Source organism: Sycon ciliatum, chromosome 2 (assembly GCF_964019385.1).
Source record: "Sycon ciliatum chromosome 2, ocSycCili1.1, whole genome shotgun sequence".
NCBI lineage: Eukaryota > Metazoa > Porifera > Calcarea > Leucosolenida > Sycettidae > Sycon > Sycon ciliatum.
Window position 1 is genome coordinate 16,724,642 of NC_088644.1, and position 13,623 is coordinate 16,738,264.

The 13,623-nt window shown below is 45.6% G+C and overlaps 2 protein-coding genes across 2 annotated transcripts; one reads left to right on the forward strand and one right to left on the reverse strand.

The window, feature by feature from the left end:
- Positions 1-41: 41 nt before the first annotated feature.
- LOC135808958 (arginine-hydroxylase NDUFAF5, mitochondrial-like) lies at positions 42-2,598 on the reverse strand. Its single transcript, XM_065322210.1, has 2 exons — positions 1,932-2,598; positions 42-1,069 (listed from the first exon to the last, which is right to left on the reverse strand). Exons 1-2 carry the CDS (start codon positions 2,454-2,456, stop codon positions 566-568), a joined length of 1,029 nt encoding a protein of 342 aa, XP_065178282.1. The 5' UTR covers positions 2,457-2,598; the 3' UTR covers positions 42-565.
- A 191-nt stretch (positions 2,599-2,789) lies between these two features.
- Positions 2,790-13,243, forward strand: LOC135808960 (parafibromin-like). The gene is made up of 19 exons (XM_065322212.1): positions 2,790-2,982; positions 3,671-3,770; positions 4,898-4,936; positions 5,253-5,283; positions 5,591-5,650; positions 5,788-5,849; positions 6,034-6,089; positions 6,687-6,798; positions 7,097-7,198; positions 7,390-7,497; positions 7,827-7,887; positions 8,052-8,116; positions 8,284-8,398; positions 8,680-8,800; positions 9,230-9,388; positions 10,382-10,482; positions 10,779-10,855; positions 11,201-11,265; positions 12,738-13,243. The coding sequence occupies exons 1-19, from the start codon at positions 2,846-2,848 to the stop codon at positions 12,772-12,774; spliced, it is 1,608 nt and encodes a 535-aa protein (XP_065178284.1). The 5' UTR covers positions 2,790-2,845; the 3' UTR covers positions 12,775-13,243.
- Positions 13,244-13,623: the final 380 nt, after the last annotated feature.

Here is a 13,623-nt window from a genome sequence, read left to right on the forward strand (position 1 = left end):
CAGCAAGCCAAAGAACATTGGTCTGCACTGTGCAAGACCGATACATATTAGGATATGTTTTTTTAGAAACGTGTCCTGAAGACAGTGGCATGGTGACACTCACGACGCGAAGTTGAGAACACAATCAGATACTAGTGGTTTAGAGGGATACTGCAGTCTGACTGAACCGAATACAATGTCGTATGCAAATTGCACACCAGATCCTACAACTAAAAAGGTAATTTAAAAAGGCTAAATCCTAAAAAGCGCTAAAAGCCAAAAACACCATGTCTAACCTACCACAGAGGTGCCTACGAACAACTAAGGGTGGGAAAGTCACCAAAAATCAATTTTCGCACTGGCACCTAAAAAATAAACAGATATTGCCAGCCCTAAAATGATGAAGTAAAAGGGGTAGTGGGTACTCACACATGGCTTGCATTGCAAGTGGGCCTGGAATTCAGAGCAGCTGATAGTGCTGCTGATCACTAGGCATGATGCCATGCGTGGGGGTTTGGTAGAAAAATTCACAACGTCAACTTGGAACACTACTATTGTAATGCAATGGTGTTTGACTAACTTGTTACTAACTTGTTGGTGTTTGCTCTAGAACTGCCTTTGTACCAGATCCACGGCGGGCCGGCTTCGGCTGGGTAGCACTAGGCTTCCAACCAATAAACTGGACAAAGTCAAAAGTCAGTGGTAGTGCAGTACCATGCTTTTCATCAGACTCACCGTAGTACTCCTTATAGATCTGCTCAGAGCGTGACAGTACACGGCGTGATAAGGGCAAAGAGCTTCGGTCCACCGTGGCATGACTCTCACCCATTCCGCGCAGGTCTCTCATTGCGGCCTGTAAACTTGGATAGCGCACCGTCACCTCGTCCGTATCAACTGTTGTTATCGAAAAACCAGCTGCGGAGAGTAGCGATGCGACGTCAGACGAGCCAGCAAACGGCGAGACGTGCGATGTGAAGCCACCCTTCACCTCCGTCTCAGCAACCTGCAGAGCCGAACGTAGCTGGTACAGTGACTCACCACCCAGCATACAGCCGATCATGACACCGTCCTCTTTCAGCACCTTCTTGATCTAATGCATCATCAAAGAAGCATACATAAACACAGCAAAAGTTACACACAAGTTACAGAGCACCGCGCTGCTGATTTGTTGCAAGTTGCAACCATTGGTTTCCTGTCCATAAGCAATCACCAGACAATGCTGTGGACTAGATCCGCAAATGTGAGCATTGAGCACTCCGTCGAATCCGAACACCTCTCTTTGAAACAGAGCAATTCCATAGAATTCTACACCGATACTCCACGTTGATTTAAAAATGCTGTATTCTTCACTACACTTCATTGCCATCAGTTCGGCCAGGCACACAGGGCAAAACAGCGAGCCGTCTGAAGATTGAATAGAAGCAGATACCACAGGCATGGCATTGTACAAGTACACTCAACTTCACAAGCTGATGCACGTGTACACAGAAACGCTCGATTCGTAGAATCCCCGATCATTCGCGCAAACCACAAGTAAGCTGTGTTCACTGCTAGACTGGGTGCTTACTTCACGCATACCGATACATTTATTTCTCTTATCCGGACCTCTAAGTTACGCGCACATTGATCTACTGGGCACCCTGTAAGGGAGCTTCGTGGAAATATTACCATTCTTTCGCCAATAATTACTCCAATAATTATTGTGGAAAGAGTGACGCCATACGCCAGACCTCTGGCACTTTCCCATCAAAACGTATGTGATTCAGAGTTACGGACATTTCCAAGTTACGGGCAGCTCCCGTCCTGGACCGCCCAGATAAGAGAGATGTGTGTGTATGCTGACACCAAGCAAGTCAAATGCGTTTCTTTGCGTCAGTCAATGGCAAGTCATGTGATCGATGACCAACGCAGCTGAACAGTGAACACATCTACTACGTTGTACCATAAGTTACCTGGTTCAATGTACTGGGAAGATCATTGACCCAGTGTAGACTCATACAGCTAACAACCAAGTCAAATGTGTTCTCCTTGAACGGTATAAACTCTTCATCGGCAACTAGCCTGTACACCTCTTCCACATCTTTTGGGGTGGCGCTTTGCAGCAGCATATGGTCAGAGTAGTCACACTGGATCCACGTCTTCACAATACCTTTGGGCAGGTATTTGGCAACATGCCCACGCCCACAGCCTAGATCCAAGGAGCAAGGAAAGTCCCTCGTCACGTCACTAAGCCTCTCAGCCAGGCCACGTGCTGCGTAGTCCTTCAGGTAATCATAAATATGCACATCCGCTGCTGCTGACGCCCGGTTCTTCTGTATGCGCTTAACTTTCCTGTCGAAGACGTTCACTGTGTTTGGTATTCCAGGAGAAACATGCCTGGTGGTAATTTGGCTGGTCTGTCCAGCAAATAAATCAGCACTGCGACGAAGCAAATTAGCACCAGGTGAACAGCAGCAAGATCTGAGCGGAGCAGCCATTACTCTATCATGACATCTACTAGTACCACCCAGTTCAACCTATGGCCTAGTACCTGGCCTGCGACTCCGTTTGCAGAAGACAACAAACAAATATTTCTACTCTCTTCAGGGCCGGCCGGGGAGCTTGTTTCAAAATCGCGTCTCTTCATTTTTGAATTTTTGTAGGGAGTCGTCCTTTTTTTGACGACCCCCTGAATTTTTGCTTCTGGAACAAAAAAATATTTGAAAAAATAATATCGCGGGAGTTGTGACGTCGCCATTTCCCCGCTTCACGCGCATGCGAGGCAGTGGAATTTTTTCCAACATTTTGCAACCAGAAACACTTTTTCGTGTTTGATCGTTTTCTTTGAACAAAGTTTGTTGGAGTTTTGTTCGATATGAAGTGAGCAATGGCAGCCGTAGACCCGTTGTCCCTATTGAGGGAGTTCACCATAAATAGAAAGGAGATCAAGGAGAGAGCAGGGCAAGTGATCTTTGATAACACCTCCTTTCCCAAGACTGCTAAAACTAACTATGCAATCTACCGGTAAGGAATTTTGAAATAGAATAATGAAAATGAAAAGAAAATGTCAATATTATTCTGATTTCTTGTGTTATCCATCTCTCTTGAAGTTCGTTACTAGTCGAGAACACACCAACCCTGCTATTCACTCTGTGTGATGAATTTCTCACCCCAGGGGGGAGGCATGAAAGTGATAGCGGTGGTGGTGTTAGTCAGAACCCCCACTGACCTGTTTATTTGATCCTACAGATAATAGTTGACAAATTTATCGAACTGAAAACCAGTTGCGGATTAGCATATCTACAAGCTGTTTCACGACATGTCCCCGATATTTTATTCACTTTTAAATGACTGTACGTGCTGTGCTCTAACTAATTTGGACGCTCATGCGATGATTGCAGCCTATTGGGTTGATTTGTTGAATTGTAGTTTCACTCAGAATGACCACTGGTGAAGGGTCTATCTACTATATGTACTGGTGTATGCTATGAAAGTGCAATTCCTTATGAAGCACGGGAAGCGTAGCTTGCATACAGCATCTCGATTTGTTGGGTCATGGTGGATGATGGTAACAGCACCACCCTACTCTGCATGACCACTGGCCGACTTTGCATGGCAAAAGTTTTGAATCTTGGAGATTCAGAAGGTGTTGCCGGCATGCACATTCTTGTGTGCTCGTGTGTAACCGTATGGTATCGCTGTCTGTCTCCAGTACTGGCAAGGAACCGAAAGACTTCTACAGTCTAGAGTCTCTGCTGTTCCTGTTGAAGAATGTCTCGCTATCTCACCCTCTCTATGTCCAGAAGGCCGTGGTAAGTGTTTCATGGGCAATTTACACCGAGTTTAAACTCGACATGCATTTGTCCGTGTGCAGGTGCAATGCAGCACATGATTGATGTATATGCATGATTTGAAATTCTTGCAAGCGTCCTACAATAGTGTATGAATGTATCCACAGACTGGGGTTGTACCATCGCCTTCATCCTTTATGTTGTTCCTAACCGACACGCTAACACTGCACCTGTAAAGTTCACGCCATTGGTGGACCCCATAGAAAGGGTATCCAGAGAGCTTCTGTACTCTTGGCAACATCTGCAGTACTTTTGCTGTCCAGGAACATCTTCCATTCTTTCTTCGCTGAGAAGTGTGTTTGATTGCATGTGTGTAAAGAAATATATTTTGATCAGAAACAAGTACTTCTCGGAACACTGCTGCGATCGCTTCGCCGAATGTGTGAGAGTGATCGAGGTCGGCCTAGGGGTGTTGTGTTTGAGCACTGCTGTCATTTGCGTTGTGCTCGACTCCGTTGCTCCCAGTATTCTTGCAGCCCAGATTGCTGAGTTACTGTGTTCTTGGGTTTGGACCTTGTCAGTGTGCACTACAGGTCCTCCCTCGTTAGTAGATAATCTCTGGGCCATCAAAATTGTTCTCTTGTAACGAGACTTATCTTGTAACAGGACTTGCATCTAAAGGTGAAATAGGCAGTAATTCGCATTTGCCTGGGCTACCCTCGATACAACATAAATGAGCGACGCTTCAACTCGTTATAAGATAATTGAAAATCTCCAACATAGCTCTTCCTTGGATGAAAAAGATCGTGCATATCTACGAATACGTAGATATAATACGTTGTGCCGTTCTGCTTTATCCTATGTGTTTTGGTCTTGGTCCTGCATGATCAATGTTATACTGAGGGTTTGGCACTCCAGGGACCTGGGAAAGGGTCGTTATAACGAATTTTATGTACTAGTGAATTATGTTGTAACCGGACCTGTAAACAGTTGCATAGACCACATTTCGCCAGGGGATTTCAGATTTCTATTTACTAACGGGGTTAATGTACTAACCGGACTCGTTATAACGAGGGAGGACCTGTATAATTGTTTTGGAATTATCTGCATGATTGTGCTTTTCTTTTGCCTCTGCTTGTTACTTGCAGTCTGAGAATATCCCCGTGGTTCGTCTGCCTGACAGAAGAGTAAGGCAACTGAGATCAATACATCTCACATAGGCTTGTATGAATAGTCTTTCCCTGTACTAGCAGGTTACAAGACATGATGACCAGGGTTGTGTTGAATCCACTGTATACACAATTTGAACGAATCTTGCTCCAGCTCTTACCCGCTATATCTCATTCTTTTCTGGCAACCACCAACCGCCATGCAGCAATGAATAGTCAAGGCTGGCGTTGAGCACTGTACGTAAATCAGAAATCCAGCTGTGCAATTATTGTGTCCATATCGGCTTACTTGGGAATGACATGGTGTTTGCATGTATGCATGTGCTCTTTGCAGACACTTCTTCGGTACCTAGGAGGACAGATAGGTAAGAACTAAGAAGCGATAGACGCCTGTTACCCTTGGGCATATTTTTTGCGCACGGTGTAACAGCGTCCTCTGGACGTGTATGTGCAGATGGTGTGTGCATGTGGTGAGCTGTTGTACATTGTCATAGACAACGTGCCTGCTTGACTCAGGCTGGAATGATTGTGAAGTGATTGGTACCTATTCTGTCTACTTCTGCTATTGTGTTGGGCTGTGGACTACTATGACCAGCCCAGCTACAAAATACCAGCTGTGAGGGTGCTGACGTAATAATTATCTTCTATTCCGATTGGTGTTGTTTTTTTTAGATACCTCCGCTAGTATCGATAAAGGAGCTCATTTAGAACTTGGTCTGCCAACTACTGACGGTAAGGATTCAACTCTGTATCTCTATATATGTGTCTCTCTGCCTGTATTTCTGGCTATCTCACTCTGGCTATCGATTTCCTTTTTCGCATGTTGGCTCTTAGCAGGGCTTGTGCCTGTTATGTCTGTGTACTTGTAGCTGTTCCTACGAAAAGGCCCGGAGATGATCTTGTTAGCCCAGCCAAGCGAGTGCGGTCTGAGGTAGGTAAACTTATTCCTAACCATCTCTCTTTCTATTTTTCTGTCTCACACACACTCTCTTTATCTACATGTAGCTATCTCTCCTTCTCCTCCTCCCTGTTTAGTCATTGTCAGTACTGTTGCAGCCCTTTGTTAAACCTTATTCAGCTCGACAACTTTCTGTCTGTGCTTGTAATTTGTCCAGGCTGAAGCATCAGCTGCTGAACCTGTCTCCGAGTCCAGGCCACAAGACAAGAAAACGTAAGCGCTGTTCTCTGCTGTCTCTGTGTTAGTGTATATGTGCCATGTGTGAGTGGGTGGGGTTTTCTGTTAGGATTTGGGCCCGTGTTAGTAACCGTATGTTGCATATGTTTCTTCTTTGTGTTCATGGATTTCTTAGTTTATGTGTGTGTGTGTTTGTGGAGAAGGGGGGGGGGGGCGTCAATTATGGCGCTGAAAATGGTACAGTTTGAAGTGTGAGTCAATACCCTCCTGCTTATTTTCTCACCTTTCTTTTCACGCCTGATGTGCCTTGCTCACACTTTGAATAATACCATTCCGACCACGCTGTGGGTGTCATGTAATTGGTGAGATTTGTGTGTCCTGCGTGAAAGCACCTTACCAGGTATTTTGACACGTCAAACTCTCTTATAATGGTTTGGTCTTCACCTTTTCGCCTCATTTTTAGTTGTAATTATGCTGTTGAGGAGGGAAGACTAGCTGTTTGGGCCGTGTCCCCTACTTTCCCTATTTAGGAGCTGTATTTAGTTTTATGAGCTCAGAAGATGTTTGTAAATTGTGCTTTTATCTCATTTGATTTGCTAATTGTGCGATTGTTGTCTTCTGAACTTGCATCAGGTCTCTCCGCGATGCTATGTCTTCAGAGAGGATTGAGGCGCTGCGGAGGAAGCGTGTGGCTAGGAAGCGTGGCGACCAGGCAAAGCCTGATGAAGATGGCGGTGTGTCAAAGGTAACCCAGGTCTCAGTACATGTTACTTAACCATATTGGCCATGGCTCTGCTAGTCCTTTACAGTCCTCTTGTATTGTTTATGGCAGACATCAAATGATGTTTTCTTTTGTTCTTGATGACTCCAGTGAGAGCTAAACAAACACTCTAATTTTTTACTGATGGTGTCTGCCGCACTTACGTATTTACTTGGGCATAACCTTGCATTGAGTTACGTCCCAGCTCCTACTTGTTGCTTGCTTCACCTGTGTGTGTACGTGTGTATGCATGTGCACGTGCACGTGTATTGTGTGATTGTAGATGCGCGCTCCTGGCCAACCAGATGTGGATGTCGCTCGAGATATTCTGCCTAAGGAGCGCCCTGGCCGAACACGAAACAGCTGTCTTCAGAGCTCTGGAAAGGTTCGTATATTGCTCTTGCCTTAGGTGTACATGTACATGAGCTTGTTTTGGACTTGCTATCCATGCAGCCGTATATTTTCTATTGAAGTCATCCTTGCAGAGACATGTATCCCTCTGCATCCAATGTGTTCTGTTGCATGTGTGTAATCCTGATTGTTGCCCTATATCTATTGTTTTCGTTTGTACTGCAGACTTTCACGAACGTCTTGACAATTGTGCAGTCCATTCGATCTCGGGAAGAGACGGACACACGCAAACAAGACACAAGCAATGGTGCAGCTGCAGCTTCCAGCCAGCAGGTGTGTAGCTAGTCTGTGTGTGTGTGTGTGCGTGTGTGTGTGTTTGTGTGTGTGTGTGTGTGTGTGTGTGTGCGCGGGCCTACATCGCCCTTATGCTCACTACTCCTGTATGGAGCGGAGATTCGGACGTCGAAGGCACGTCAAAGGCAGCGTCACAGTGCTTTCCATTACCAGTGCGTATGCAGCATCGTTGGCATATCAAGTTGGCGATGTGTGTGTGTGTGTGTGTGTACGCGTGCTGCTAAGCTGTAGTGTTTCACTGATTTCTGATCCTGTTATGATGACATACCATCCCTTCTGATCTCTCTTCTCGCATTTCTCCTGACTAGAAAAAGCCACAGCAAGTTGGATACAATCGTTACCAGCAGGAATCGTTCAAAGATAAGCATGGTGAGAGCATTGCTGCATTATTTGATGTGGTTGCCATTGGTATGTCTACTTTCCTAATCGCACCGCCTAAGCAGAGGTTACTCAAGGTTGTACTGTGTGTGTGTGTGGACAATATGTACTAAGTAGTGATGGCACGTGCGTTATGTCCTCGTTTTTGTGTGTAGATACAGAAGGTTTCAAGATCGACACCTTGGGCTCTTTCCATGGTATGAATCTCAAATCTGTAGCGGTGAGTTGATATCAAACTATGATCATCTGTAATGTGCTGTGTGTGTTTGACCAACGTTCTATTTCTCTGCTGTGTGTTTTGATTCTAGTACTCATTCAATGATTATTGCATGTTCATCTTTGCCTAACTCACTGATTATTATTTTGGTTGGACATGTTGTCTTCCAGGAGGGTCAGCAGTCACGTCAGTCTCACTCACACTCGTCGCGTTCGTCTTCGGCACCTTCCGCATCACCCGCCCCACACCAGCGCAGTGCACAGCCTGCACCCGGCCCCGACAATGGTTAGTTTGTGTGTGTGTACGTGTGTGTGTGTGTGTGTGTGTACGTGCACTTACATGCTTGGGAGTCTGACAATGGGTTGGGCATGTATTTCCCAGAAAGCCTGGTGCCCAGCGTTCAGGTGGACTTGTACAGTGTACTGTATTCTCACAATTTGGTGTTTAATCACCGGTCTTCCAATTCCATACCCATACCCCAGCACTATGATTGTGCTACTATGTGTGCAAGAACCGTTTGTTGTTTGCCTTTGTGATGTTTTGCTACTTTTCTGCATCTTTCACAGCGGTTCAACGTTCACTTCATCCACCGAAGCGAGAATCCAGAACACCTATCATTATTATTCCTGGAACACCAACTTCTCTCATCACTATCTACAATGCCAAGGATCTACTGCAGGATTTCAAGTTAGTTTTGCTTGTGTCCCTGACCAACCCACCTTGTGGATTATGTGAATTTACTCTTGGGTACTTGTTATTCATGCAGCTCTAGATAAGTGGCGTTGCCTGACCTGTTCCGAAACCTGATAAGATCTGCGCATGCACACACACACACACACACACACACACACACACACACACACGTGTGCAGTTACCTTATCCCTGATCCATATTTTCTTTTCTTGCTCTGTTGTGTATAGTTGGTTCTCTGCTGGTTTGCGTAGATAGTCAGGACTATGTTGGTTTTTAAATAGGCGTGTCAACGGGTAGTAGGGCAGCAGTTTGCTCCTGAGAACCCAATCGGGTAGTAGGGCAGCAGTTTGCTCCTGAGAACCCGATCGGGTAGTTGGAGTAAACTATACTGTGCCGTGTACATGTGATATGTTCTTTACTCAGGTTTGTGCCCAGCGATGAGAGAAAGAAAGCAGGAGCACGGCGAGACAATGAAGTGTTGATCCAGAGAACGCGTGCGGCCAACCCTGGCTCAGGATCCAGCTCCATATCCGTCCCATATCGCGTTACTGATAACCCACAGAAACTGTCGGCGAATGAGTGGTGAGTTACTTGTGTAACTTGTTCAGACCTTCGTGTAAGAAAAATCCAGGAGAGTGAACAATCACTCTCGCTATCCTCTCAAGGAGAGTGGTGGGAGAGCAGTCCCCCCCCCCCCCCCCCCAAAAGTCGCTCGCCTTATCTATCCAAGGCGAGCACAATACGGGTTTTTTCAACATCTTGCCATACCCCAATCGGATTCAATACCCAATAGCTGCCAAATTCGTTCTGGAAAATCGCCGTACGCACTACAAATGAAAGCTGTTCGGACCACAACTTTAGTTTCCCTTCATCAGGGACAATGACACACGCAATGGGAAATTGAGACAATTCGCTAAGAAGTAAGATCCATGGTATTTTGTAGTATTCATCGTAGAGCGCTCCTTTAGTTTGAGGCTTTGTTCTGTAGCTGACGGCTAAAGACCTGTGCCTGGCGTCACACGTACACAGGTCTATGCATGCCCGGACTGTCACGCAACAGGGAAATCCTTCAAGATACTATGATTGCCACCCAATTGCGGAAGTGAAAATTTGCAACGGTACGTAAAATACCTTGCGAGTGCCGTAACTCCACTATTGGACCTCGGATCGACTTCCGATTTGTTGGAGCCGACAGCTGAGAACTTTCTAATGCGAATATCGATTACTCGATTCCGTTCAGGGAAAGCCGAGTTACGAAATAATTGAGTGTTTTCAGAACTTCATAGTGATGCGGATGCGCTCGAAATTCTCCAGGCGCGCGACGAAAAGTGCGCCCTAAAAGAAAATAAGGAGAGCGAAGGCGCGCGAGAGCGATCGCTCTCCTTTTACCAGATGGTCTGTTGTTTGTAGTTTACCCTGGCTGACCAGACTGCCGTATTGGTATGTAATTGTGTCCTGGTGTCATCAACAGGGAATTGTACAATTTATACTTGTCCGGCTTCGCTTTGACCTTTTCCATGCCTGTGTATCTGAACTGGATGATGTGCATTCGCTATTTGTGCTCCTGTTGTTTAGGAACCGCGTTGTGGCAGTGTTTGTTCAAGGCCCGGCTTGGCAGTTCAAGGGCTGGCCACTGCTGGGTGAGGATAACTCACCTGTGGAGATCTTTTCGAAAAGTGAGTACTTGTGTGGATATGCTGCATATCTGTATCTTGCTCTCGGTAGTCTCTCTCTCTCTCTCTCTCCCTCTGACACACATACACTCCAAGTACACCTACTTCGGATTCGACCAAATGGTCACGTTCACTCTGAGTGCACTTTCTCGGAATTCGCCCAATCGGTCATGCCCTAAGTACCCCAACAATTTTGGATGGGATATCAACTCAATATTCTGTTTTTAGTAATCTACTTTTAATTTTTGACTTTTCCATTGCTAATTGCATGTGCGATGTGTTCTTCCTTCTTGCTACAGTCAAAGCATTTCACATGAAGTATAATCTGGCCAAATTAGATGCTAATGTACAGAAATGGGATGTATCCATCTTGGAGGTAAGGAATGCTGCACTGCTGTGTATTTTTGACTATTTAAATTTCATGTCACCGGAGGATGCACCCAGTGTGCTGATAGTGCGCAACACTGGGGAGGCAGAGTGTAGTACACAGAACAAGGGCAATCAAGGCTAGTTAGTCGCTACCCTGAGTTTCATGCATTACGCAATCATCAGGCAACTGTTCTGTGTAAATTCATGTCATAATGATAGTATTGGCAATGGTCTGTTCCATTCATGTATTGTACATTCATATCCAGTCATTGTCATCTAGCACGACGTATCTGCTGGTCCCTGTGTATTTCACTACTGAATGACCGTGTTATCTGTTGTGAATTATCTGTAGCTTCATGCAACACGTCGCCATCTTGATAAGCCAACTATGATGCGCTTCTGGGAAGGTCTGGATAAGTAAGTGGTCCGTGCCATGCTTCTATTATCTGCTTTGACTACTGGGGATGGCTGGTCTGATGAGCTGTGAGGCATTACAATTGTAGTTGTAACAAGCGAATCCGGCCCTTGCCATAGGGGACTGCGCCCCATTTGCAACTTTGGTAATGTAAGATGTCTCTTGTTGCGCAAAGCCGTGCATAGGTCCGCTGAAGAAATTCTAAAGGTCATAGCCTCTGTACATGCAACAAACGTTCTTGTTGTATGGGAACCTTCTCCCTAGCCTTAGATGCTCCCCACGTGTTGCGCTTTTGTAGAGCCTGGGCTTGCTTGTGTGAAATTTTCAATAATTGTTATTCAAAATTGCAAATTAGTGGGTGACAGGTGGCAGTGGCTCAAACTGACAACCTAAACAACGCACTGGGTCTCGCAATAAAAATGCAGTGCGCACTAGTGTACGAACGCTACTGTATATGGCACCATAAGTTAAAGGGGAAGTATACCCTAAAATCAAATTTTCACCAGTTGTAGTCTTCTGGGTGCTGAGTCGAATGGTCTTGGTCCGAGGAAGCTGCGATGCTCCCTTCCTACTTGAATCCCAATCGAACTCGCGCACTTCCACCGAAACTGGGTGACTGCGCCCTACTAGATGGGGATTTGTATGCAAAATGTCACTAAAAGCGCCATTCCGTTCTTATAAAAGCACGGATGACCGCGATTGGCCCATATGTTGTAGTCTTTTGGACGCTGAGTCGACTGGTTTTGGTCCGAAAAGGCTGCGATGCAGCGTTTCTCCTTTATTCCCAATCGAACATGGTTGAACAAGCGGTCACGTGCTCCTGGGTGCCCAAATCACCTGGTCACCGCCCCAGCAGGCGACAACTTTCACACCAAGGTTCAACTCGAGTTCAACTCGAGTGACAGGAGTGCACCCAAAAAAGGTCAAACAGGCTAGTAAGTTGTACCCTGCAGGCACGGTGACCAGGTGACTGGTGTACGCAGGAGCACGTGACCGCTTGTTCAACCATGTTCGATTGGGAATAAAGGAGGAACGCTGCATCGCAGCCTTTTCGGACCAAAACCAGTCGACTCAGCGTCCAAAAGACTACAACATATGGGCCAATCGCGGTCATCCGTGCTTTTATAAGAACGAAATGGCGCTTTTAGTGACATTTTGCATACAAATCCCCATCTCGTAGGGCGCAGTCACCCAGTTTCGGTGGAAGTGCGCGAGTTCGATTGGGATTCAAGTAGGAAGGGAGCGTCTCAGCTTCCTCGGACCAAGACCATTCGACTCAGCACCCCGAAGACTACAACTGGTGAAAATTTGATTTTAGGGTATACTTCCCCTTTAACATCTTAGAGGAGATCAGTTGATGTATCCCAATAAAACGGTTTATCTCTCTCTCTCTCTCTCTCTCTCTCTCTCTCTCTCTCTCTCTCTCTCTCTCTCTCTCTCTCTCTCTCTCTCTCTCTCTCTCTCTCTCGCACAGGTTCACGAAGAAGAACATGGGCCACCTTCGTCTGTGATGAGTAGTCGCCGCTGTGTGGGAAACTGCCCTCTCTCCCACTTGCCCATCCCGAAATTATGTGTATATTATTTGTTCAGCTACTGTACATAATGAGCCGCTGGTATAATAACTGATTTGTGCATTTTTCCTTGTGCGTTCGGTCAACTAGTGTACATCTGGTATGCTATACACTGTGTTTTCCTATTCATACTAGTATCGATAACATGCAAACGAAACACAAACACATTATGAAACAGCTGCATACTTGACCAAGTTTCTTCATAAAAATTTCCTTTGCTTAGAGGAAGTGCTTTCACCGATCTTTGAATCGTCTCTTCTGTTGTACTGTCGACATGTGCTGTCTGCATTGGTCATGAAACCACTTTTTGTTGCATATTATTTTATCACATTAATGATCACACCATTCTTCAGTGTTGCAATTATTTTTGGACATGGAAATTCAATACCAGTACGTCAACGCGACGCGTGTACAATAGTGTGTACCTGTGAGTGTGAGGGAGCCACCAATAGCCACCTTAGCGCAATAGAAACACAATCCACGCAGCGCTATTGTCATAGCAGCAGTCGATGGGGTGATAGTTTATCACAATTTGTGGCGATAATTTTGCAGTGTTCCCTATATTTTTTTTTATCAATGATTGTAGATCCTGAAGGATCAGAAAACAGTCGATAGGGTGACAGTTTATCACAATTGTGTGGCGATAAATAACGCACCTGCATGGTCCATTGTCACCAGGGAGTAGTACAATACCATATATTGGTATTGTACTACTCCCTGATTGTCACCATGCATGCAGGTGTGGTATTTTATCACCACAAAGTCATTGTGATAAACTGCCACCACATT

Excerpts from the sequence above, each read along its gene's own strand:
- LOC135808958 (XM_065322210.1), bottom strand. The coding sequence starts at position 2,456 with ATGGCTGCTCCGCTCAGATCTTGCTGCTGTTCACCTGGTGCTAATTTG. Across the intron at positions 1,070-1,931 it reads TTCCCAGTACATTGAACCAG|ATCAAGAAGGTGCTGAAAGA; the intron begins GTAACTTATGGT and ends ATGATGCATTAG.
- LOC135808960 (XM_065322212.1), top strand. The coding sequence starts at position 2,846 with ATGGCAGCCGTAGACCCGTTGTCCCTATTGAGGGAGTTCACCATAAAT. Across the intron at positions 7,888-8,051 it reads ATCGTTCAAAGATAAGCATG|ATACAGAAGGTTTCAAGATC; the intron begins GTGAGAGCATTG and ends TTTTGTGTGTAG. Across the intron at positions 8,399-8,679 it reads TGCACCCGGCCCCGACAATG|CGGTTCAACGTTCACTTCAT; the intron begins GTTAGTTTGTGT and ends CATCTTTCACAG.